We start from the raw sequence: 22,064 nt of genomic DNA on the forward strand, positions 1-22,064 counted from the left end.
CACTGGCTAGTGTGGTATCAGACAGATTACAGAAACTTCAGGAATGCTCGAGTCAGGATTGCAGGATACATAGCCCAGACAATGGCCAAACCACAGCCAGTAGGGACAGATCCCTCAGCTTGTATGGTGGACAGTGGAAAGTAGACTCCAGAAGTTCCAACACTGCTGTCCATCAGCCCTTCGCCAAAATATGGATGCGCAGGTTCCTGCTTCCTGTTCCAAGCTGAAGTTTTGGATGGGCGCATACAATGGGTTGAGCTCAGTGGCATGTCTGTGTTCCTGGGGAAGCTGGGAAAATAAATTCTGGTTTCTACCACAGGGAAGAAGGACTACTTACGTGGGAACTGTCCAAAACATAGGAAGACTATTTAGGAGATGCAGGAAGGCCACCAAGTGTGACAAATATCTGCCACCCAAATATCCTGAGTTCAAGCAATTCTCCTGTCTCAGCCTCCCGAGTAGCTGGGACTATAGGCACACGCCACCATACCCAGCTAATTTTTGTATTTTAGTAGACACGGGGTTTCACCATATTGATCAGGCTGGTCTCGAACTCCTGACCTCAGGTGATCCACCCACTGCCCTGGCCTCCCAAAGTGTTAGGATTACAGGCGTGAGCCACTGCGCCCGGCCCCATTTTGTGTTTCTCTTAAATGACCCTGTGATATACTAAGATTCCTGATGAAGGCAGAAGCTATCAGTTAAAAATATGAGTAGACAACCTGGATGAAGCTTAAAATAATTATACTAAGTGAACGATGTCAGACAAAAAAAGTACGTACTGTATGATTCCTCTTACATAAAACTTTAGGAAATGCAAATGAATTATAGTGACAGAAAGCAGATCAGTGATTGGGCTGGGGTGTGTGGGAAGAGATGGAGGAGAGATTTTAAAAGGGGATGAGGAAAAGTTCGTGGGTGACAGATGCGCTCCCTGTCTTGATTGTGCTGGTGGTGGTTTCACGGATGTGTATACATATGTCAAAACTTATCCAATTGTACACTTTAAATATGTGCAGTTTATCACATGCCACTTATGCCTCATTAAAGTTATTTTTAAAATATTAGACTGCTTCCTATTTGCTGGCCATCTACATTTCAATTTCTGTAAAGTGGGAAAAATAATACCTACCTTATAATTTTGGTGTGAAGATTAAATGAGTAAAAATTAAAAGGATGAAATGAGATGACATCTTCCCTTGGATTCCACTAAAAGTCTTGGAGTCACCCTTTCTCCCCTCTTTTTCTACACCCACATGCAACCTCTGGGTTGATTTGAGTGGGTGGAGATAGAGATGAAACAGGGTTGGCCGTGACTTGAAGACTTGACAGTTACTGAAGTGGGGAGATGGGTACATGAGAGGTCAGAATATTATCCTCTCTACTTTTGTATGTATTTGTATTTTCCACAATAATAATTTAAAAATAAACAGTGAGGCTGGGCATGGTGGCTCACACTTGTAATCCCAACACTTTGGGAGGCCAAGGTGGGAGGATCATTTGAGGCCCGGAGTTCGAGACCAGGCTGGGCAAAATAGTGAGATTCCATCTCCACAAAAGTTTTAAAAATTAGCTGGGTGTGGTGGTAGGTGCCTGTAGTCCCAGCAACTCAGGAGACTGAGGTAGAAGGATCATTTGAGCCCAGGAGATCGAGGCTGCAGTGAATTGTGATCACACCACTGCACTCCAGGCTGGGCGACAGAGCGAGACCCTGCCTCAAAAAAATAAAAATAAAAAATAAAACACAGTGTTTCCCGGTTTCAACTCAGAGGAAAACCCAAGTCCTGATGCTGGCCCACAGGGGTCAGCATGATCCCCTACCCTAACCTCTCCCCTTACCTCCTCCTACTCACCTCCTCGTTCACTGCTCCAGCCCTATTGGCCTCCGTGCTGTTTTGGGAACATGCCAGGCACTCTCTTGCCTCAGGACCTTTGCTCCAGCTGTTCCCCCACTGGGAATCCTCCACGGTTTGACCCCTCTCAAATGTGATCCTCTCGGTGAGTCCATCCTGACTACTCCATTTAAAATCGTTACCACCTCCTCCTCCCACTTCCCATGCACCTTCCGTTTCACTTGTCTCCACAGCCATAACCATCATCTGATGCCCCGTATAACTATTTATTTCTTTCTTTCTCCCCTACCAACCTTGCCCCGACCTCCTGACGAATGTAAGCTCCATGAAGACCGGAATTCCTGCCTGATTTGCTCACTGCTGACTCTTCGGCATTTAAAGCAGTGCACAGGTTCTTGATGAATGAATGAGCCACATACACATGTTCTACTTGAATGCCTGGTAGGGAGTGAGCACTATGGGATCCATCATAATCTAAAAATATTTCATTAAGTCATTTGATAAATCTAAGTAAATTGTTCAGTCAGTATCTTCTGGCCTGGTCTTTGAAAATGAGACTACGATTGATGAACATTTTTGTTAATTCATGAGAGGCAGCAAGGTAGGGAAGGGTTCCCACAGTCTTTGGAAGAGGGCAGATCTGCTTCAAATCCTGGCGCAGCCCATGTCCGCTGTGTGACTTGGCCAAGGTGCCTAGCCTCTCAAGCCTCGTCTCCTCACTGGCTGTGCTTGCTAGCAATGCCCTGCAGTCCAGGGCTGGGCTGGAAGCTCACCACCTGCCCTCCCTGAGTGAGCCCTTGCCTTTTCAGCAAGAGGGACAGGACCACCTCCAGAGCTTGCTCAGGTGCTGTGTCCCTCTGGGACCTGCTGGTGGGGTGAGCAAGTGATGATCAGATGCACCATTTAAAAGGGACAGAGGCCAGGCGCGGTGGCTCACGCCTGTAATCCCAGCATTTTGGGAGGCCGAGGCGGGCGGATCACCTGAGGTCGGACGTTTAAGACCAGCCTGGCCAACATGGTGAAACCTCGTCTCTACTAAAAATACAAAAAAAAAAAAAAAAAAAAAAAAAAAATTAGCCGGGAGTGGTGGTCAGCGCCTGCAATCCCAGCTACTAGGAAGGCTTAGGCAGGAGAATTGTGTGAACCCTGGAGGCGGAGGTTGCAGTGAGCTGAGATTGCGCCATTGCACTCCAGCCTGAGCAACAAGAGCGAAACTCCGTCTAAAAAAAAAAAGGGACAGAGTGATATTGCTGAGATCACAAAAGGGAGGTGACTCAGTCCTAGCCCAGCCTGCTGTCATCTCTCCTATACCCACCCCCCTCCTCCACTCCCCCGCCTGACGTTATAAACAAGTGACTCAGAGGAATGATGGGGGTGTGCCTCATAATAGTTCATTCCAATGTCCTGGGGGCTAAATTTAACACACAGCTGCAGCCTCTGGCACTTTGGGAACAAGTTAATCTTGGTGACTGAGGCTGATGTGTGTGTGTGTGTGTGTGTGTGTGTGTGTCTGGCGGTGGGGCGGGGTGGGGAGGGTGTGGGGAGGGGTGTCAGTAGTCCAGAACAAGGTAGGCATCAAGACTGGCTGTCCTGGGCTTCAACCCTGGTCCCTCAGACCATAGACAAGGTGCAGGGGCCCCATGGCCAGGCAGTCTCAGGTCTGGCCTAATATGCACCAAGAATAGTGAGTATAGATAGCTAAAGTCCTGAAATATTAAACTTGTAGTGTTACTTTTTGAACACTAGAATTCAGAATGTCACTCCCTAGAATGTTAAAACCCTGGGGGTTGAAAAACCTAGAATAGTAGAATCCTAAGAAATTAATTTGCTAGCACATCTGACACCTTAGAAGCGTTAAAACTAATAGTGTACTCCCAGAACACAGTACCTTGGTGCTTCTAAACTTCCAGCAGAGTTGAACTGAGGTCCTTAGCATCTAACTTTGCCACCTCCTCATTGTGTAGGAAGGGAAACTGTGGCTTAACAGAGCGACATGCCCTGCCCTAGGCCTCATAGGAAAATGGCAACCTTGTTTACCTAAGGTACCTTCTTGCTTTCTTGCAAGGAGGAGGGACAGAAAGAGGAAAAGCTCTTCCCATTTTAAAGGTGAGGCAACGGGGGTGGTGTCTTATGTCTGTAATCTCAGCTACTAGGGAGGCTGAGGCAGAAGAATGGCTTGATCCCAGGAGTTCAAGTCCAGGCTGGACAACATAGTGAGACCCTGCCTCTGAAAATAAAGGCAGGGCAACAGGGCCGCCAAAAAGTGAACACCATGTCCAAGTTCTGACCAGAAAACCCAAGCACCCTGTATCCAGGGGTAGCTGGAGTGAGACATATTCCAGGGAGGAAGATGGAGGCACCAGGACAGATGTTCCCTGAAAGCATGAAGGAAGGGAGACCGTGGAAGAGAGGCTCCAATGCTTTCCTGTCTCTGGACTGAGGGTCAGAGCTTAGGCCACCTTCTCCCCTAGGGGCATCTCCTGACCAAAGAATCCAGAGTCAAGGCCTCTCCGTGCTCCATTTAGAAATGAGGCAGCCAGGCCCTCATCTTTCAGAAGGGCCCAGACACCCCACCCCCGTCCCATAAGCCCCCGGGGCTGAGTCAAGTCTTTCTCCGGGAGGGGGCCTCTGCCCAGCTGTCCCTGGTGCGTCATGTGCAGGAGGCCAGGCGGCTCGCCTTACAGGGACCCGGCCACCTCTATATATAGCCCCTCGAAGACAGCTGCTCAGTCTAAGCAAGCCCCAGCAGGAAAGCAGGGGTACAGAGAGGAGCCCCCTTGGCACCGCCACCGCACCCTAGGCCACCCACCATGGCGCTGGGTTTGGAACAGGCGGAGGAGCAGCGGTTGTACCAGCAGACGCTCCTGCAAGACGGGCTCAAAGACATGCTGGACCACGGCAAGTTCCTCGACTGTGTGGTGCGGGCGGGCGAGCGCGAGTTCCCGTGCCATCGCCTGGTGCTGGCCGCCTGCAGCCCCTACTTCCGGGCGCGCTTTCTAGCCGAGCCGGAGCGCGCGGGCGAGCTGCACCTGGAGGAGGTGTCCCCGGACGTGGTGGCCCAGGTGCTGCACTACCTGTACACATCAGAGATCGCGCTGGATGAGGCGAGCGTGCAGGATTTGTTCGCCGCGGCGCACCGCTTCCAGATCCCTTCCATCTTCACCATCTGCGTGTCCTTCCTGCAGAAGCGCCTGTGCCTCTCCAACTGCCTGGCCGTCTTCCGTCTCGGCCTCCTGCTCGACTGCGCGCGTCTCGCCGTGGCTGCCCGCGACTTCATCTGCGCTCACTTCACGCTGGTGGCGCGCGACGCTGACTTCCTCGGACTCTCGGCCGACGAGCTCATCGCCATCATCTCCAGCGACGGCCTTAACGTGGAGAAGGAGGAGGCAGTGTTCGAGGCGGTGATGCGGTGGGCGGGTAGCGGCGACGCCGAGGCGCAGGCTGAGCGCCAGCGCGCGCTGCCCACCGTCTTCGAGAGCGTGCGCTGCCGCTTGCTGCCGCGCGCCTTTCTGGAAAGCCGCGTGGAGCGCCACCCTCTCGTGCGTGCCCAGCCCGAGTTGCTGCGCAAGGTGCAGATGGTGAAGGATGCACACGAGGGCCGCATCACCACGCTGCGGAAGAAAAAGAAGGGGAAGGATGGAGCCGGGGCCAAGGAGGCTGATAAGGGCACAAGCAAAGCCAAAGCAGAGGAGGATGAGGAGGCCGAACGTATCCTTCCTGGGATCCTCAATGACACCCTGCGCTTCGGCATGTTCCTGCAGGATCTCATCTTCATGATCAGTGAGGAGGGCGCTGTGGCCTACGATCCAGCAGCCAACGAGTGCTACTGTGCTTCCCTCTCCAACCAGGTCCCCAAGAACCACGTCAGCCTGGTTACCAAGGAGAACCAGGTCTTCGTGGCTGGAGGCCTCTTCTACAATGAAGACAACAAAGAGGACCCCATGAGCGCATACTTCCTGCAGGTGCCTGACCAGCCTTGGGAGCCGCCAGCTAATGCTGGGCTCTAGGCACTGGGGGCAGTCTTGGGACCCAGAAGGGGCTTGTGTCTACACAAGGGAATGCCAATGGGTCTAGGGTGAGATGTAGACTGGGGAGGTTGACTGATAGCCACCTACTTGAAGGTTGAAGACAGTCAATAGGCAGCTGCCAAAAAGCAGCATAACTTTGGTATCTTAATTTCAGGGGTGTGGTAGCCCCAAGTTGGCATATGTTGGAGGCCCTGGCCCTGCACAGGGGTTGGGGTGGGGCACAGTAAGGAAGAGCAAGGTCGGTGTGAGGATCCTGGGCAGGGCCTCTGCATGAAGGCCAGGCCCGGAGCTCACAGCAGTGTCCCAGACAAAGGAACAATCCTGTCTGGTCCTCCCATTGTACAGATGAGGAAACTGAGGCCCAGAAGGGATCAGCAGAGTGGAGTGCCAGGTCTGAGTTGGGGTGTGACTGTGAGATCTCAAAGGGCAGAGACAGTTTCCTGGAGACTGGCCATATAAGTTTGAGCCTTGCCAGTGGGGTGGGATTTGGAGATGTGAAGGGGAAGATGGCAGTGTTTCCCGCCAAGGAACGGTAAGCAAGGGGTAGAACTGGGGCTGAGCCTGGTGAGTGGTGTGCTCAGGGAGGCCTGATCAGCAAGAGGGGTGACAGGCGCTTGGTGCCAGGGTTAAGCTCACAGGCCTTACGGTTGCACTGGGGGATGAGGGCAGCTTCACCAGCTACTAGCTCAGCAGTATGGGCACATTGTTTATTCTCTCTGGGCCTCTGTTTGTAAGTGGGGATATTCTCCTTCCTGCATGATAAGGTCATTGGAAGGTTAAATGATGCTTATAAAGTGCTCATCAGCAAGGCCCTCAGCCCTTGGAAAACTTTCCAAAAAGATGAACCCCTAGTATTAATATCTTAATTATAAGGCTGTGGAGGTGGACAAGGCTGTGGACTGTAGATTTTACAGGGCGAAAAGGCAGGGCCGTATTTGGAAGTTTCCTGAACAGTGGGATGGGGTGGAGAGGAGGGGGCAGGCAGGCCTCAGTTGGGAGTTGTTCAGCCTGGGAAAGCAAGGCCATAGCTGGACCTCCCTCACAGAGCTCCCCCTCATTTCTGTGCTGTGGTGCCCTAACGCCTGCTATAATGGTGGTTGCCAGGAGCCTGCCTGGGTGTGGGGGACGCTCATCTGCTCTCAGCCTGATGGTAGGAGGGGCACTATTTCTCAGGGCACCTCCAGGCTGTATTGGCCCTACCTGGGTTCCCGACCTCCTCCGTGATCTGGGGCAGTGGGACTGAGTGGGGCTGGGCTGAGGCTGGGGGAGTGGGGGGCGGTAGCTGACTGGACACCTGGCCTGCAGTTTGACCATCTGGACTCAGAGTGGCTGGGGATGCCACCGCTGCCCTCGCCCCGCTGCCTCTTTGGCCTGGGAGAAGCTCTCAACTCCATCTACGTGGTCGGTGGCAGAGAGATCAAGGACGGCGAGCGCTGCCTAGACTCGGTCATGTGCTACGACAGGCTGTGAGCATGGCTGGGGTGGGGCTGAGCTCCGTGGGGGTGAGTGGGGCATGGAGGCCGCAGGCTGGTCTAGGGCCTGGGGTGGGATTTGGAGCTAGAGCCTTGGGCTTAGAGTGAAGGTGGGCTTGGGTAAGGGCGGGGAGGTTGGGGGGCAGGGTGGGATCAAAGAACTGAGAGGCCTGGGAAGTTCCAGCAATGGATCTGACGCATCTCGAATATGTGTTAGGTGGATGGGTGGATGGGTGCAGAGACAGGGACTGAGCCGAGCCTGGATGGGTGCCCTCCCCCACCCCCACTCCCGTCTCCTCCAGGTCATTCAAATGGGGTGAATCGGACCCGCTGCCTTACGCGGTGTATGGCCACACAGTGCTCTCCCACATGGACCTTGTCTACGTAATTGGCGGCAAAGGCAGTGACAGGTGAGGCTGGGCCTGGAGTGAGTCTGTGGAGCAGAGGTAGAATCTCCCAGAGGCTGTCAGGGGTTTGTCCTGGCTGCCCCGGCAGGTGATTGCAGGGAGGCATGGCTGGGCTCCTGCTTCTCTCCACCCATCCCCACCCTCCACCCCACAGGAAGTGCCTGAACAAGATGTGCGTCTATGACCCCAAGAAGTTCGAGTGGAAGGAGCTGGCACCCATGCAGACCGCCCGCTCACTCTTTGGGGCCACTGTCCATGATGGCCGCATTATTGTGGCAGCTGGGGTCACCGACACAGGGCTGACCAGTTCTGCTGAAGTGTACAGCATCACAGACAACAAGTATGAAAGCTTGTCCCTTCCGCCAAGGACAACTGCGTGGCTTTGGGCTCTGTCAGCCTCAGCAGGATCTGCAGTCCCTGTCTTGGGTCTCCAGTGTTGAGTTTGGACATCAGTATAGAAATAGGCTTTCTCTCCTGATCAGCAGTGAGGTGGGGAGGCGGGGCAAGGGTTATGGCCAGCCTGGTCTACAGGAGGGGGCTCCCAGGGCTGGGGGAGGGGATGCCAGGTTCCTCATTCAGGGACTCATACCAGGCAATGGCCTCGTGCAAGGGATATAGCAGTGAACAAGACAGAAGCTGCCCTGCCTGGGACATCAGAAAAGAGAAAACTGAACTGAGAGACAGTTGGACTCAGCTCGCAAAAGGGGTGAGGGTGGTGGGAGGAGGTTGCCCCAGACTAAGGAAAGGTGCTGCTGAGGCAGTTTGGAGAAAAAACTCAAGGCCTATAGGAGGGAAGGTGTTGCTCCAGCTGGGTGGAGGTGGGTGGGTGATGGAGGTGGGATGGCGGTGCTGGGGCTGGAGCGGGGGCCAGCAGGAGAGGGACTGTATCTCATCTGTGTTCTACTAAAGTACTTCATGGCAGCTGATATAGAGAGCAGATTAGGGATTTCCCAGGGGTCAGGAAGGTCAGGGGTGATAAACGCCTGGAGCTGGGGGCACAGCGGGGATGGGGTTGAGGGGATGCACCGGACAAAGACAGGCCAGGGCTTCTTACACTGTGATGGGCATGCAAATCTCCTGGGGATCGCCTTAAAGTGCAGATTCTGATTCTCGGTATGCGGAGGGCTGAAAGCCTGTAAGTCTGCGTTTCTAACGCACCCCCAGGAGATGCTGATGCTGCTGGGCCATGAACCACACTTTGAGTAGCAAGAGTCTAGGAGGTGGGAGAAACAGGGCTTAGCTATTGATTGGATGTGGGGGTGAGAGGGGGAGAAGTACATGCTTCTGAGTGAGGGTGGGAGGCCATTTACTGGATAATCATTGGGATTGGGTAGGGAAAGTGAGGGTCCAGTTAGGACATGTGGACTTGAAGTACCTGGGGGTGTCCAAAAGGACCCCACCTGGGAGAGAGAGGGCTGAGCTGGAGGGAGAGATCTGGGGGTCAGTAGCACATGGAGGGGCCAAGCTCCCTCGGGAGAGAGAGTGTAAATGGGAGGAGCTGAGGTCCAAGCCCTGATGGTGGAGGCAGCTGCATTATCCAGGAAGGAGGCCACGAAGGTGAGGCCGAAGAGATAGGTGAGGAAAGTCACGTCAGCAGGGCTGTGTGCTGTAGGACCTCAGTGTGTGTGCAGTGGCTGTGGACCTCAGGAAGGTCAGTTTTGGAGGATGGGACTAAGGCCCAAGGCAGGAGCCAGGGTAGCGAAGATACATTGAGAACAACTGGTCTGTGAAGGGAGAAGAAGGATAAAGCAGGTGTGCAAGGCGGGTGGGGCTGCAGGGGCCGCTGAGGGGCAAAAGGACTGCGTCCAGGGCAAGGCTGGGGGCCTGCTGGGGCTGGGGTTGTGAGTTGGAGGGTGGAGTTAGTTCAGGAGAGGAGTAGGGGCAGTGGGGAGATCCATGGTGGACTTTGCTGGACAGGTTGGATAGAATGGCAAGAGGACAAGGAAAGGAAAGTGGAGGAGCAAGAGAATGGGGAAGGAAGGGAAGACCAGAGGGACAGGGAAGGGGAATGGGGTTGGGGGCATGGGCGCCTGGGACTTGGATTGCAAAGTGTTGCAGTTGGAGCTGTGGGTGCTGGGTGGCAGGGACAGTCACTGGGCTTGCCGAGGCACCCCAATGATGCACCTTCTCACACACCCCCAGCTGGGCACCCTTCGAGGCCTTCCCGCAGGAGCGTAGCTCACTCAGCCTGGTCAGCCTGGTGGGTACCCTCTATGCCATTGGTGGCTTTGCCACACTGGAGACGGAGTCTGGAGAGCTGGTTCCCACAGAGCTCAATGACATCTGGAGGTGAGTCCCACCCTGGGGAGGCAAGGGGGCATCATGAGCAAGGCTGACACCCCATAGCACCATGGTGGGGTACCAAGGCACTGGGCAAGCTCCTCTGGGGGCAAAGCGGATCCCTCTTCTAGGGAGTCCTGTAGGGAGGAACAGCCAACATACCCTGCTTGGCCGTTTCTCACCAGTTTGTTGGGAAAGTCTGGGCTTGCACAGATGGCACCATGCCCCACTGTGGAGCAGCAACAATGTTGCAGATGGGAGCAGACCCAAGCTTAGGTCATAGACTCACAGAAACAGGGCCTAAATAGCAGCCGGATTTTCTCCTCTCCTGCCTTCCGGGTGCTTGGTCTGGAGGGAGGGCTGCCACTAGGGCTGGGAAGCAGTTGGAGCCCTGGCCTTTCGGAACCATTGCTCTCTATGGCTGGTCCTTTGTGGGGGTGGGGGAAGGAAGCTTTAGCCTCTGGGGCATCTCCTTCCTGAACCTGCAGCCATCCGCACTGCTGCAGGCAGCCCCTGGGGAGCAGTGCTGCCGGAGGCTGAGACGTGAGACTTAGTAGAAATGGAGCATGGAAATTCTCAAGGAGAGGACATTGATGGGGTGGTGTGGGCAGTGTAGACCTTCCTGGAGGGGAACTTTGAGGAATATGGGAACACCCCTTGAGAGGTCATCTTTCCTGGGGAGAAAGACCCTTCCTGGAGTGTGGGGTGGGTGTTCCTTGGGGTGGGTCTTGTGGGGGGTCTCCTTTCCCAGGGCCTGGGGATTTTCAGGAGCAGATCTCCCTAGAGATGGGCCAAGTGCTCTCAGCCACCCCTCTCTGCTGCGTTCCACTCTGGACTCAGCTGACCAAGCTCCCCATCCTTGTCCCCACTCTCTCTCATCCCCAGGTATAACGAGGAGGAGAAGAAATGGGAGGGTGTCCTGCGGGAGATCGCCTATGCGGCAGGTGCCACCTTCCTACCAGTGCGGCTCAATGTGCTGCGCCTGACTAAGATGTGACCAGCTCAGGCAGACTGAACTAAGCACCCCTCCCATCCTGCGACCCTCACTGGCCTGGCCTTGTAGGGGCTCCAGAAAAGAGGCTAGGAGAGGCCAGAGTCTACCTGGATCCAGTTATGGTGCCTCAGGGGCTGCGTCAGCCAAGGAAAGGGAAGTGCTGCTTAGTCCTGGACTTTTGGGCAAGGATGAGAAACTAGAGGCTTCTCCAGTGTTGCCATATCCCCCTAGGTTGTCTTGATCCATGAACCAGAACCACAGGGCGGTATCCCAGGCCGTGTGCTGGCCCTGCCCCAGCCTGGCTGAGTGTGCTGGCAAAGTTCCCCACAGGACTCAGCCTTCTCGTCTGTCTGATGGGAGCATCCCCATCAAGTGCAGTGTACAGTGCAGATATGTCTCCTTCTTTAGGAAGAATAAAGCGCCTTCTGAGCAAGCAGCTCAGGGTCTGCATCAGTGCTCCAAGAGTCAGTGAGCAGGTGTGTTGAAGACTTGGGGCTTCAGTGTTCCGCTGTTGGGCTGCCAAGGTCGATGGTCTCTGCTCTCCATCTGGTGTCCCCTCCACCCTATGGGTGGGAACCCTCCCCTGCCTGAGGCCTAGAGCCTCCAGCTCCTCAGCCACTATGGACATGGAGCCAGGGGACTGTGGGAAGAAGGGTCAGGGAGCAGCCAAGCTGTTGTAGAAATGTCTTTTATTCTATCGGTCAGGCCCCATCTGGCCCAAGAATAGCTGAGCAGAGCCCATCCCTCTACCCGATCCCTCCTACTCCGGCTTCTCTTTGTCCTGCTTCTGCTCCTCCTCCAGTGCCAAGGTTCGCTCACGCTCCTTTACCAGCTGGACGCCACAGTAGGTGACAAACAGGACGGACAGCGTGGTCTGGGGGAACCCTGTGAGGGGAGGGAGTCATAGATGCTTAGGAGCAGCACTGCATCCTCAGCGACTTTTGTCTTCCCACCCCTCTCCCCGCTTGATGGGCCCTCCCTGCTGAGTCCCAGGGGTGATGAGGGAGATAGGAGGCATTTTGGAAGGTCACGGTCCTTGAGGCTGATGCCTGGCACCTTCTGTATCCCCACACCCCTGTCCCTCACCTGTGAGTAGCAGGCGCCGGGCAACGAGCTCTGTGAATTCGAGGCTGTTCAGGCTCACAAGGTTGTACATGATGATGGCCCAGAAGTTCATGGCTCCAAACAGGGCCCGGACCCTACGGGACATCTGCACTGACAGAGAGGCCTATCCGGTCCAGGAAAGCATGGGCAGCGGGACAAGAGGCCAAAGGAAAGAGGACGTGGTGGGTCAGCAGCCTTACCCACCTGGCCAGTCAGGTCTTGGGGCTATGTCTGGGTCTTGGAGAGCCCCAGGTCAGCTCTCCCTCCTTGTTAAACATGGGGAAACAGGTCCAGAGAGAGGGCAAGGCCTGACCAACATGGCAAGGCCCAGGTGCTCCATTCCTCATAGAAGGGAGGGAGGGGCAGATTCCTACAGAGTGAGCCATTGCTCTGACAACTAGGAGGGTGGTGGTGAGAAAGTTCTGGATTGGGGGCCAGGTGTTTGGACAATTCCAGAAAGCAGCAGTGCCCCCCCGCCCTCCATGACCCAGCCAGTCCCAGCCCCAGGTCTTCCCTGCTCACCTCAATTCGTGCTAGGGGCCCCCACTCTGCCAGTTTTTGCACCCAGAGCTCAAAGTTGAGGCCAAAGCAGTTAAGGAATGACCACAGGTAGACAATGTCACAAGGCCCAAGCCACAGTGTGGTGATGGCAAATGTGGCTACTGTGGCCGCCAGCTCTGGGATCACGGCGGAATGCTCCCCACCAATGTGGTTATACACATATCTGCAGGAAAGATGGGAGAAGGGCCACTGGGAGTGTGGGAAAGGGCAGGGACGAGATGGGAGAGGACACACAACAGGGCGTCCTCCTCAACACTGTCACCCTGGGTGCATTCAACATTCCTGACCTCACGTAGCAGCTCCTCTTCCAACCAACTTCAAATTGTGGCAGGCTCAGCCTGGGACATTATAGCTTCTCTATCTCTGTTCATTTACTTCCCAAATGATCTCATCCAGACCCAAGATTTCAAGTACTAGCTCTATGACGATGACCCCTAAATCTGTGTCTTTAGCCCAGCCTCTCCTGATTTGTATATGCAATTGCTACTAGCCATGTCACTTGATTGACAGATTCCCCTATCCCTGCTCAAACCCTGCTCCGTCCTCATCTCAGTGAATGGCACCACCATCCATTCAGTTGCTCAGGGTATAAGCCTTGGTGCCATCTTGGATTCTCAATTTGCCTCATCACCCACATCCAAGCAAGCCAGCAAATTCTGTTGGCTCCTCTCAGTCCTGACCACCACTCACCTCCTCTACCACCACCACCCTAGTCAAGATGATCACTCTTCTCACATAAATTATTGCAAGAGCCTCTTAAGTGGTCTTCTCGTTTCTGCTTTTGCCCCCATGGTTCATTCTCCACACAGCAGCCAGAGGTATCTTTTAAGAGTGTAGCTCAGGTCACATCACTTCCATGATTAACCTCTCTGAATAGCTCCCCATTACAATAGGAATAAACTCAGTCTCTTTACTCTGGCTAGAAGATCCCAAGTGGTCTGGTTTCTGTTCCCTTCCTGACCTCATCAGCCACCATGCTCCCCCAGTTCATCATGCTGGCCTCGTTGGCCTTTCTTACCTTTACACCCACACAGCTGGTTTGTGTATCAAGGCCTTTGCCCTTGTTGTTCCCTCTACCTGGTATTCTCTGCTCCACATCTCCTTATCACTCAAATCTCAATTCAAATATCATCTCCTCAGAGAAGCCTGCCTAGACCCCGACTAAAGAAGCTTCTACCCTGTTGTCAACTTCTATCCCATTGCAATTTTATTTTCTTCATAACACTTACCACTCTCTAAAATTATCTTATTTATGTTTGTTTACCTGTTTATGGTCTGTTTTTCTCCACTAGACTGTAAGCTCCATGAGTTCAGGGTCTTTGCCATGTTCACTGCTGTATCCCCAGTGCCTAGAACAATGCCTGGCACATAGGTGCTCAATAAATATTTGTTAAATAAGTTCTGTGGAAGACCCAGGAATAACCAGCCTCTCCATTCCTCGACCTCCTCATTTCCAATGGCTTTTTTCTCCACTCCACCTCAGCCACCCACACCCATGGCCATGACCCAACTTTGTCACCACTTGAAAGTTCACTCCTTTCTAATTCCCATTCTTTGCCCAACTCCTCTTGACCTCCTGGCCCCCCAGCTTCAGTTCTTCAATCTCATTGATCTTGTGACCCTCCCATCTTCACCACCATCCTTAGCAGGCTTATATCCAATGAGTCATGACTATAAATAATCTAAAAACCCTTATTCCTGACTTCTTCCTTGTCATCCATCTGGGAGAGCCCAATCACTTACTTTCTCCTCAGCTACACCCAGGCAGCTAAGCCCCATGGGGGAAATCTCACATCTTCACATGCTGGAGTTCATAAGCCCGCCACCTCCAATACCACCTGGGTACTCAGTGCCAAGATTTCTCTAGTCAGCTGCTTCTCCCGTGCTCTGCAAGGGCCACTGTATTCTTATCTCCCCACAAGTATGAGTGGAGAGATAGTATGAGTGGGGGATCCAGGCTGGGTTGTGGGGGTAAGCATATATGTTGCCTCTCTCCACGTCCCTGTCCTGGCTTTCTCAGCTGATGGCCGTGCCTCCTGCTTCATGGAGAAAGCTGAAGCCTTCAGGTGGAATCCCTTACTTGTCTACATTAACCTGCCTACCTCTGCATCCACACTGGCTTCTCTTCCTCCTCCTCCCACTGAAGCCAGGCCTCTGCCTGGAACTAGACACCATCACCTCCTTCCTCTTCAGGGACCTCACTCCATCAATCACCCCTGTATCCTGCATCACCAGCTTCTCTGTTGAATAATTCTTCTTAGCATGTCCCATTCTCTCCTATCTTTAACACATCCCTCTTCTCCCTCAGCCACTCCTGTCTTCCCCCTGCAGTCCCAGGCTTCTTCCAGGAGTCATCACACACTTCTCTACTCCTCAGTTGACTTTCCCTCCTTACCTGCCCCTGCCTTGCCCATGAAAGGCTGAAAACCTCCATGTCACCAGCACTAATCCTCGGTCTCCAGCTTCCTTGAGGCTCAGTGGCATCTGACCCAGCTGCCCCCACCATGCCTGGATGGTCTTCCCTTGGCTTCCAGGGTGGCACATGACCTTGATTCTTCTCCTGCCCCTCCAACCACTCTTTCCAGTCCTTTCTGCTGGCTCTTTTTCCTTCCAAGCAGAGCTCTTGCAGGCCGAATCTCGGCCATCCCCGTCTCTCCTCTTCTCACGCCACTCCCTCTCCTGAGGACTTACCCACTCCCAAAGCCTAAAAACCACCTGTCCACACTCAGGACACTCTGAGTTCCATCAGTCCTCTGGGACCTCAGAAACCCAGACCCTCAGACCCAACCACCTCCCTGAACCTCCACAGGGATGTCTCCTAGATTGCGACTATACATTTCTTAAACTGAAGCCCTCTCTGGAAACTGCCCTCCATCCTCCCAGGCTGCAGATAGCAATTTGAGGGTCATCTCCTTCTGCTTCCCAGCACCCACAGTTCATGGCCACGTCCTGTCCAGGCTGCTGACTGTGTGACCCTCCTCCCACCACCTCTCTCCACCTCGAGGGCCCTCACTTAAATCCTAACTTCTATATCTTTCACCCAGACCTCTGCCAATACCTCCTCACTGCCCTCTTTGCTTCCCCTGGCCCAGGGGTGATCTTTTAAAATGTGGACCCATCTTGGCACTGCCCTGCTCAGACACCTGGCAGGATGGCTGTGACCACCCCCACCCCACTCCTACTCACTTGCAAAGCCAGTCGTTGATGCCACGGTCAAAGTGCCTGTAAGAGGAAAGCAGATGGGCATGTTGCCATCAGGTGCAGAGCTCCCCAGGCATGAGGGAAGAGGCTAGGGGAAGGTGTGGTCCCAGGGGGTGAGCCTCCCCCGTCCTGGCCAGCACTCACGTTTCCGCAAAGACGTAGAGTGCGGTGATGCACTTGGGAGGCTGGGGTGGGTCCAGGTGGTCGAGGCACGCCACAGTGTTGACAACACCAAAGAGGACGGCCGCCTTCACCCAGTCATATACCAGGTTTGAATAGGCTAGGCCAGCTGGGGGCAGGGCACGGTCACTGCCTGGGGTCCAATCGCCTGGGGCCTGCCCCCATGGAGACCCTGTCCCACCACTTCCTTGGGGAGACACCAGGCTCTGCCCGCCCCACAGAGACCCCCCATATTGTGGAAATCAGTCATGCCTGGTGAAGTGGGTGGGGTCCGTGGGATGCTGCTCTGGCCCCACAGGATGAAGCTAATGCCAAGACCCGTGCATTAGAAAGAATAAGCCCCTGCTCCCATACCCTCAGGTGCTGTGCCCTGCGTGCCTCAGCTTCCCTGACTGTGGCACCATGGGGGTGCAGAGGGTCTGTTTTCCTGGGGTGGCAGCCCTGCCCCCATTTCTCTTCTGTGGACCCACCGAGGGCACTGTCTGGGAGGCGGTTGGCGAACTTGAGGTCACTGGGGATAGTGAGGATGTAGAAGAAGTGAAAGAAGATGTCGACGGCCATGATGGCCACCACGCTTAGGCCTGCCTGGGCTCGGATGTGCCACAGCTCACCCTCGCGTCTCACTGGCTCCACCTGGCTCACCTGGGGGGATGCGAAGGGTCTGAGGGAACAGGCAAGCCCTGCCTGGGGAGCCCTGTCTGAGGGAGGCTCACCAACTACTTGGGGCAGGAGGAGCCATGGCTTTATCCAGGAGTCCTGCCTGAGGGTGGAGACACAGGTCACCCTGGAGTCTGAGGAGGATTCACAGCCAGCCACGGGAGACCCAGTTCTGTCCTGGGAGCCCCATTTGAGAGGGAAGAGAGCATTCATGGCCTGGGAGTCCTGTCTGAGAAAAGAGACATGTCTCCACCCTGGGGTCCCTGCTGGAGGGGAAAGGTGGCCCCATCCTGGGGTCTGAGGAGGGAGGGGAGACAGCTTCATCCTGGAATCATGCCTGAGGATGGGGATACAGCCTGCTTGGGGAATTCTATCTGAGATGGAAACCCCAGTCTGAAAAGGGAGATTCAGCCCTGTTCTAGAAGCCCACAGGGTGTCCCCTCACCTGAGCATGGAAGCGATCAAAGGTCATGATGGGCCCGAAGAAGAAGAAGGGCAGGTAGAAATTGTACTTGAGCAGGTCAGCTAAGGAGTAGTGGCGGTCAGGGTGGGCACAGCTCTCCAGTGCAAAGCTGGTGCAACGCAGCACTGTGAAGCTGCTGCCCCCATGAAACAGCACCTCTTGAAGATCAAAAGTGCCTGTTACAAACCCGCTCTGGAGGGGGAAAGAACAGGCCACCAGCTCACTAGGGTGCCTCCTGTCTCTGGAAAACCTATTCCCCACTCCCTAGCTTCCCACAGGGGCCCAGCCTGGTCCTGTCCCTTCCTCTCTTCCAGAGCCAGTTAACTTTGGCCACTGCTCTATCCCAGCAATGCAAGGAGCAGGGGATGATCTGGCAGTTCCTCCTGTGATGCAGGTGCTCACCTTGTGGCCAGGACATACCCAAAGGCTTGAAGACAGGTGGAAAAGTGAAGGGAATAGTTGGGGATACTTGGGGTGCAAGGACTTTGGATGAAGTGAGAGGTTTGGGATCTTATCCCTACACCCTCTACCCCTGCACCAGTTCACACCTGCCAAGAGATTAGGGGGTCCATCTTGAAGGAGGCCAAGCTGGCCAAGCCAAGGCCAAGACAGAGCCAGGGCTGGCCCAAAAGCGAGGCCACATAGAGGCCCACACAGTGACCAAGCAGCAGCAGCAGGTACCAAGGGCCCATTGTGCCCATCACAGCCAAGGCCCCGTACACAGCATACATCCAGGAGCGGAGCTGTGGGCAGGGAGAAGGCTTCAGTTTTGCCATATAAATGGGGGCGTGACCCCAGGAGGGGGTTCCCACAACCCTTGTGGTGAAAGAGGAGCTGGCAGGGAGAGGCTGGGTGGCCCAGGTCCAGCTCACCTGTGGGGCAACCATCGTGCAGAGTTTAGCAAACAGCACATGTCCGGAGAGGGCAAAGATGATGACGTTGCGAAAGGAGGTGAACCACATCACCCACTCGAAGTCAGCCACATCCTGGGGCAGTCCGGGGCAGAAGGAGGTGGGGCAGGTGAGGGTGGGAGAGGGGGCAGGACGAGCTGGAACCTGGGCTGGTCAGAGCCCCAGCACCTTTCCCAGCCTTCATGTTCTTCTTTTATTATTATCATTTTTAAATTTAATAATAATAATTATTTTTTACCACTAGCCAAACCCAACGTGTCGTCTTTATGCAAACACAAGAGCAGTGCCTGCAGGTCTCCACACTCCTCTGTGAAGGAAGTACCGAGGCAGGAGGGTAGAGAGGAGTGAAGGGCACCATGGGGGCTGCCGGGTCGCTTGAAGCTCCCCTTCTCCTCCGCACGTTGCCTGCCATTCCCCCTTTACTGCTTTGTTTCTGGGAAGGAGGTGCTGGAGGCTCCACTGAAGCACACTCCACTAATGCGACCCATTTCCCAAGTGAGCAGGGCCCGGGCAAACTTAATGTCCCAGGAGGATACAGGAGGGGCCAGTGAAGAAGCTGAAGGCACTGAAGCTCAAGCCAGAGGCCCCTGAGCTGTGAGAAGCTCTCTGTTACTTGCCAACATCTGGAACAGTGGAGAGCGGAGAAGGGTTCGGGATGGGAGGGACCCTGGGATGTGGGGGACCTACCATCTTCCGGCCAATGTACTCCCAGCCAGGTCGCACAGACTCCCGGAAGGCCTTCCTGTGGGCCCCATCTGAGAACAGAGTGTGGCCTCAGCGAGAGGGGCCTTCACATCCCCTGCCCCACCTTCCCCCATGGACAAGGCTGCCCCACCCTGGGGAGCGAGGGCATCAGGAGCGGGGTACGGGTCTGGGTCTCTTTGGTGCTGCATCTGCTTCTTTCTGGGTCTCGCTGTGTGTCTGGGTCCAGGACTCTGTGTGTGTGTGTGTGTGTGTGTTGGGGTGTGTGTGTATATGTCTGTGTGTTTGTGTGTGTGTCTGGGTCCAGGTCTCTGTGTGTGTGTGTGTGTCGGGATGCGTGTGTGTGTGTGTCTGGGTCCAGGTCTCTGTGTGTGTGTGTGTGTCGGGATGCGTGTGTGTGTGTGTCTGGGTCTAGGTCTCTCTGTGTGTGTGTGTCTGGGTCCAGGTCTCTGTGTGTGTGTGTGTGTCTGGGTCCAGGTCTCTGTGTGTGTGTGTGTGTCGGGATGCGTGTGTGTGTGTGTCTGGGTCTAGGTCTCTCTGTGTGTGTGTGTCTGGGTCCAGGTCTCTGTGTGTGTGTGTGTGTCGGGATGTGTGTGTGTGTGTGTGTGTCTGGGTCCAGGCCTCTGTGTGTGTGTGTGTGTCTATGTGTGTGACTCTGTGTCCATTTCTCTGTCAGTGTCTCTGCATCTCTGTGTTCCTGTGACTGAACCTGGCTCCACTCAGCCTCCAGTGACTATCTGAGATGGGAACCCCGGGCTGAAAAGGGAGATCCAGCCGTGTTCTAGAAGGAGTACCCTAGGTCTGGAGCCTGTAACTTTCTGGCTTTGCTGGTTGGAACCCTGAGGCCTCCAGGGGAAGAAGGGTCCTGTCCACCTGCCCCAGGGCACAGCCATTACCTTGTGAAGCCTCAAGGAGGCCCCGGCCAGCATAGGCCAGGGCCCCACTCAGCACCAGAGAGTAGAGGCCCAGCTCAGCCGCCGGCAATGCTGTCTTCATTCCCATAGCCTGGACAGGGCTGGGGAGACAGGTTGGGTGAGGGAATTACAGTCTCCAGCCCAGTCTAGCCCCACCTCATGGTCCCACCACCCCAGTGGGGACCCCACTCTGAAGAGTGATTGCCCCTCCAGCCCCTTGGGGACCTTGTATCATCACTCTGCCCGCCCCTGTGCCCCCCACAGTTCACAGGCCACCGAACACCAGTGCCCCATCCCAGCTGCTGCTCTTGTCCCCGCCCCACCCATCAAGGCTCTTGCCGGCAGAGCCCTCACTCGCAGCCTGCCTCCCTCACCTTCATTTACATCTTCATACCTTCCAGAGGCACCGGCCCCACCCTCTGCCAAAACCGCTCCTGCCAGGGCCCCCATGACCTGCGTGCGGAGAAACCCCACCTCTATCACTACAATCAGGTTTCTGCCTGCAGGGTCCCCACCCTGATCAGTGAGTCTCCCTTAGCTCCTCACAAAGCCCCAGCTTCTCTAAGACCCTTTCTCTGACTCCCACTCCCCTCCCTGAGATCCCATGACCACCCCAGGTGCTGCCCCTAGAGCCAAGCCTCCATCCTCGCATTAAGCCTCCAGCCTGTCACTGACCCCTCATTCCCCCAACAAGTCCCTGAGCTCCAGCCTGTCACATCCCAGTCCCTGCCTGTGTCCGTGACCACACTGCCCCACTCTCTCAGCGCTCTGTGTATTCAGGCCCTGGGCACCAGCTGGAGGCTGTGCTATTTGAGGAGGTGCCCTGGAGTAGCGGATGTGGGGCCAGGCGGGGCCAGGGAGGGCACTGGCTGCTGTCCAAGGTGCTGACCAGAATCAGGCCCCGGTTGAGTCTCGCCACTCCCTCCAGCGGGGGCCTAGCTTGTCCCCTGGAGAACTGCTGGGCCGTACTACGGCCCAGCTAGCACCTTTACCCTTCCTATCCTGCTTCAGCCTGGCTCAGGGGCTTCCCAAGGACTCCATGGATACAGACATAGGGCCCAAATTAAAGGGAGGAAGCAGGGAACATGTCCAGGCAACTCTTGGGCTGACGGGGCCAAGAGGTGGCCGATGTGGCCCTTTTGCCCACCCTCGATCCTCCCCTAAATCTTCATCCCCAGCCCTGTAGCCATCTCCCCTGGGCCCCCCAGCAGCCGATAGTCTCGTCGTACAGATGGAGGGGTCATGGGCCATATAGGGGCAGGGACCTGTCAAGGTCACATGGCAGACCTGGGACAGACTTCTGCCTGCCTCCCTTCAGGATCGGGTTTCCCAGTGACCCCCTCTGGAATCTGGGGTAAGAGAAGACCACCACTGCCCCTGCCCACAGCAGAGGCTGCCAGCCTGATGGCTGTGCTGCCGGCCTGAGTGTGGAGGCACCTCCTCATCAGCTGGGTGGGGGTGGAGAGGCCCTGGGGATCAGGTTAATGGAGCAGGAGCTTGAAACCAGAGCATGGTGAAGAGCCCGCGAAATAGCTTTGTCAGCTGCCTCCCACTCGCCACTTTCCAATTTTAGCTCCCCATGGCCGGTGCGGGGTGTCCCCAGCGAGGCCTCTGCAAGGAGCTGGCCCCCAGCCTGGGGCCTCTCCTGATAGACCCCCAGACCAGGGCTGGCCTGTGGACACAGGGACATACCCTTTCCCCTGGTCCTGCCTGCCCCAGATGCCCCTGGGGTAAAGCCCCTTTTGGGGCCTGTGATTTGGGATGAGGGCCTGGGGTGTGCCCCACAAGTCTCAAGAGCCCCAGAGTAGCTGCATCCCCAGCTGGCACTGACCTTGAGGAGGCCGCAAGGGACCCTGGCACACTGCCCACCTCAGGCTCTGGGGTCCGGCTTCCAACTGTCCGTCCGTCCGACCGGCTGAGCTCTGGGGCCACGGTGGGGTGTGTCCAGCCCTGGGGTCCCCACCCCCTTGAGGTTATGAGCGGTGAGTGGTGACAGCGGGAGGAGGAGGGGGAGGAGGAGGTAGCCTTCCTGGAGCGGAGCTGAGCAGAGTGGAGCAGAGCCGAGTGCTGCAGAGCTGCTGGCCACAGGGAGCCGCAGGGAGGATCCTTGAAGGGGGGCGGGTGCTGGGTGGGGGGAGGGTGTCCAGTAGCATAGGCTCAGACAGGGACACCTGGGCCTCTCTTCAGCCTGCCTCCCCTGGCTCCTAGAGAGCCTGTGCCTCTCTCTCACTGCTACCCAGGACTTCCCTCTTCAGGAAGACTCCTGGTGGTCCCACCAGCCTCTCCAGGCTTGTAAGCCCTGCCCCCACCACAGCCACACACACTCACAACATGCAC

The 22,064-nt window shown here is 55.6% G+C and overlaps 2 protein-coding genes across 4 annotated transcripts; one reads left to right on the forward strand and one right to left on the reverse strand.

The window, feature by feature from the left end:
• The first annotated feature begins 3,905 nt into the window (after positions 1–3,905).
• Positions 3,906–11,588, forward strand: KLHL40 (kelch like family member 40). Its single transcript, XM_004033925.5, has 6 exons — positions 3,906–5,815; positions 7,187–7,347; positions 7,656–7,763; positions 7,915–8,100; positions 9,903–10,049; positions 10,926–11,588. The coding sequence occupies exons 1-6, from the start codon at positions 4,664–4,666 to the stop codon at positions 11,035–11,037; spliced, it is 1,866 nt and encodes a 621-aa protein (XP_004033973.3). The 5' UTR covers positions 3,906–4,663; the 3' UTR covers positions 11,038–11,588.
• A 120-nt stretch (positions 11,589–11,708) lies between these two features.
• Positions 11,709–21,846, reverse strand: HHATL (hedgehog acyltransferase like). 3 transcript variants are annotated; one of them, XM_004033926.5, is made up of 12 exons: positions 21,559–21,846; positions 19,710–19,828; positions 18,799–18,866; positions 18,073–18,186; positions 17,749–17,943; positions 17,183–17,392; positions 16,551–16,722; positions 16,045–16,189; positions 15,886–15,921; positions 12,661–12,862; positions 12,121–12,262; positions 11,709–11,919 (listed from the first exon to the last, which is right to left on the reverse strand). In XM_004033926.5, exons 2-12 carry the CDS (start codon positions 19,813–19,815, stop codon positions 11,795–11,797), a joined length of 1,515 nt encoding a protein of 504 aa, XP_004033974.1. In that variant the 5' UTR covers positions 19,816–19,828; positions 21,559–21,846; the 3' UTR covers positions 11,709–11,794. The 3 variants fall into 3 exon arrangements, with proteins under 3 accessions (XP_004033974.1, XP_055237366.1, XP_055237365.1); XM_055381391.2 differs by having other exon boundaries at positions 21,597–21,822; XM_055381390.2 differs by lacking the exon at positions 21,559–21,846 and adding an exon at positions 20,102–20,443.
• Between the last annotated feature and the right edge of the window lie 218 nt (positions 21,847–22,064).

Source organism: Gorilla gorilla, chromosome 2 (genome assembly GCF_029281585.2).
Source record: "Gorilla gorilla gorilla isolate KB3781 chromosome 2, NHGRI_mGorGor1-v2.1_pri, whole genome shotgun sequence".
NCBI lineage: Eukaryota > Metazoa > Chordata > Mammalia > Primates > Hominidae > Gorilla > Gorilla gorilla.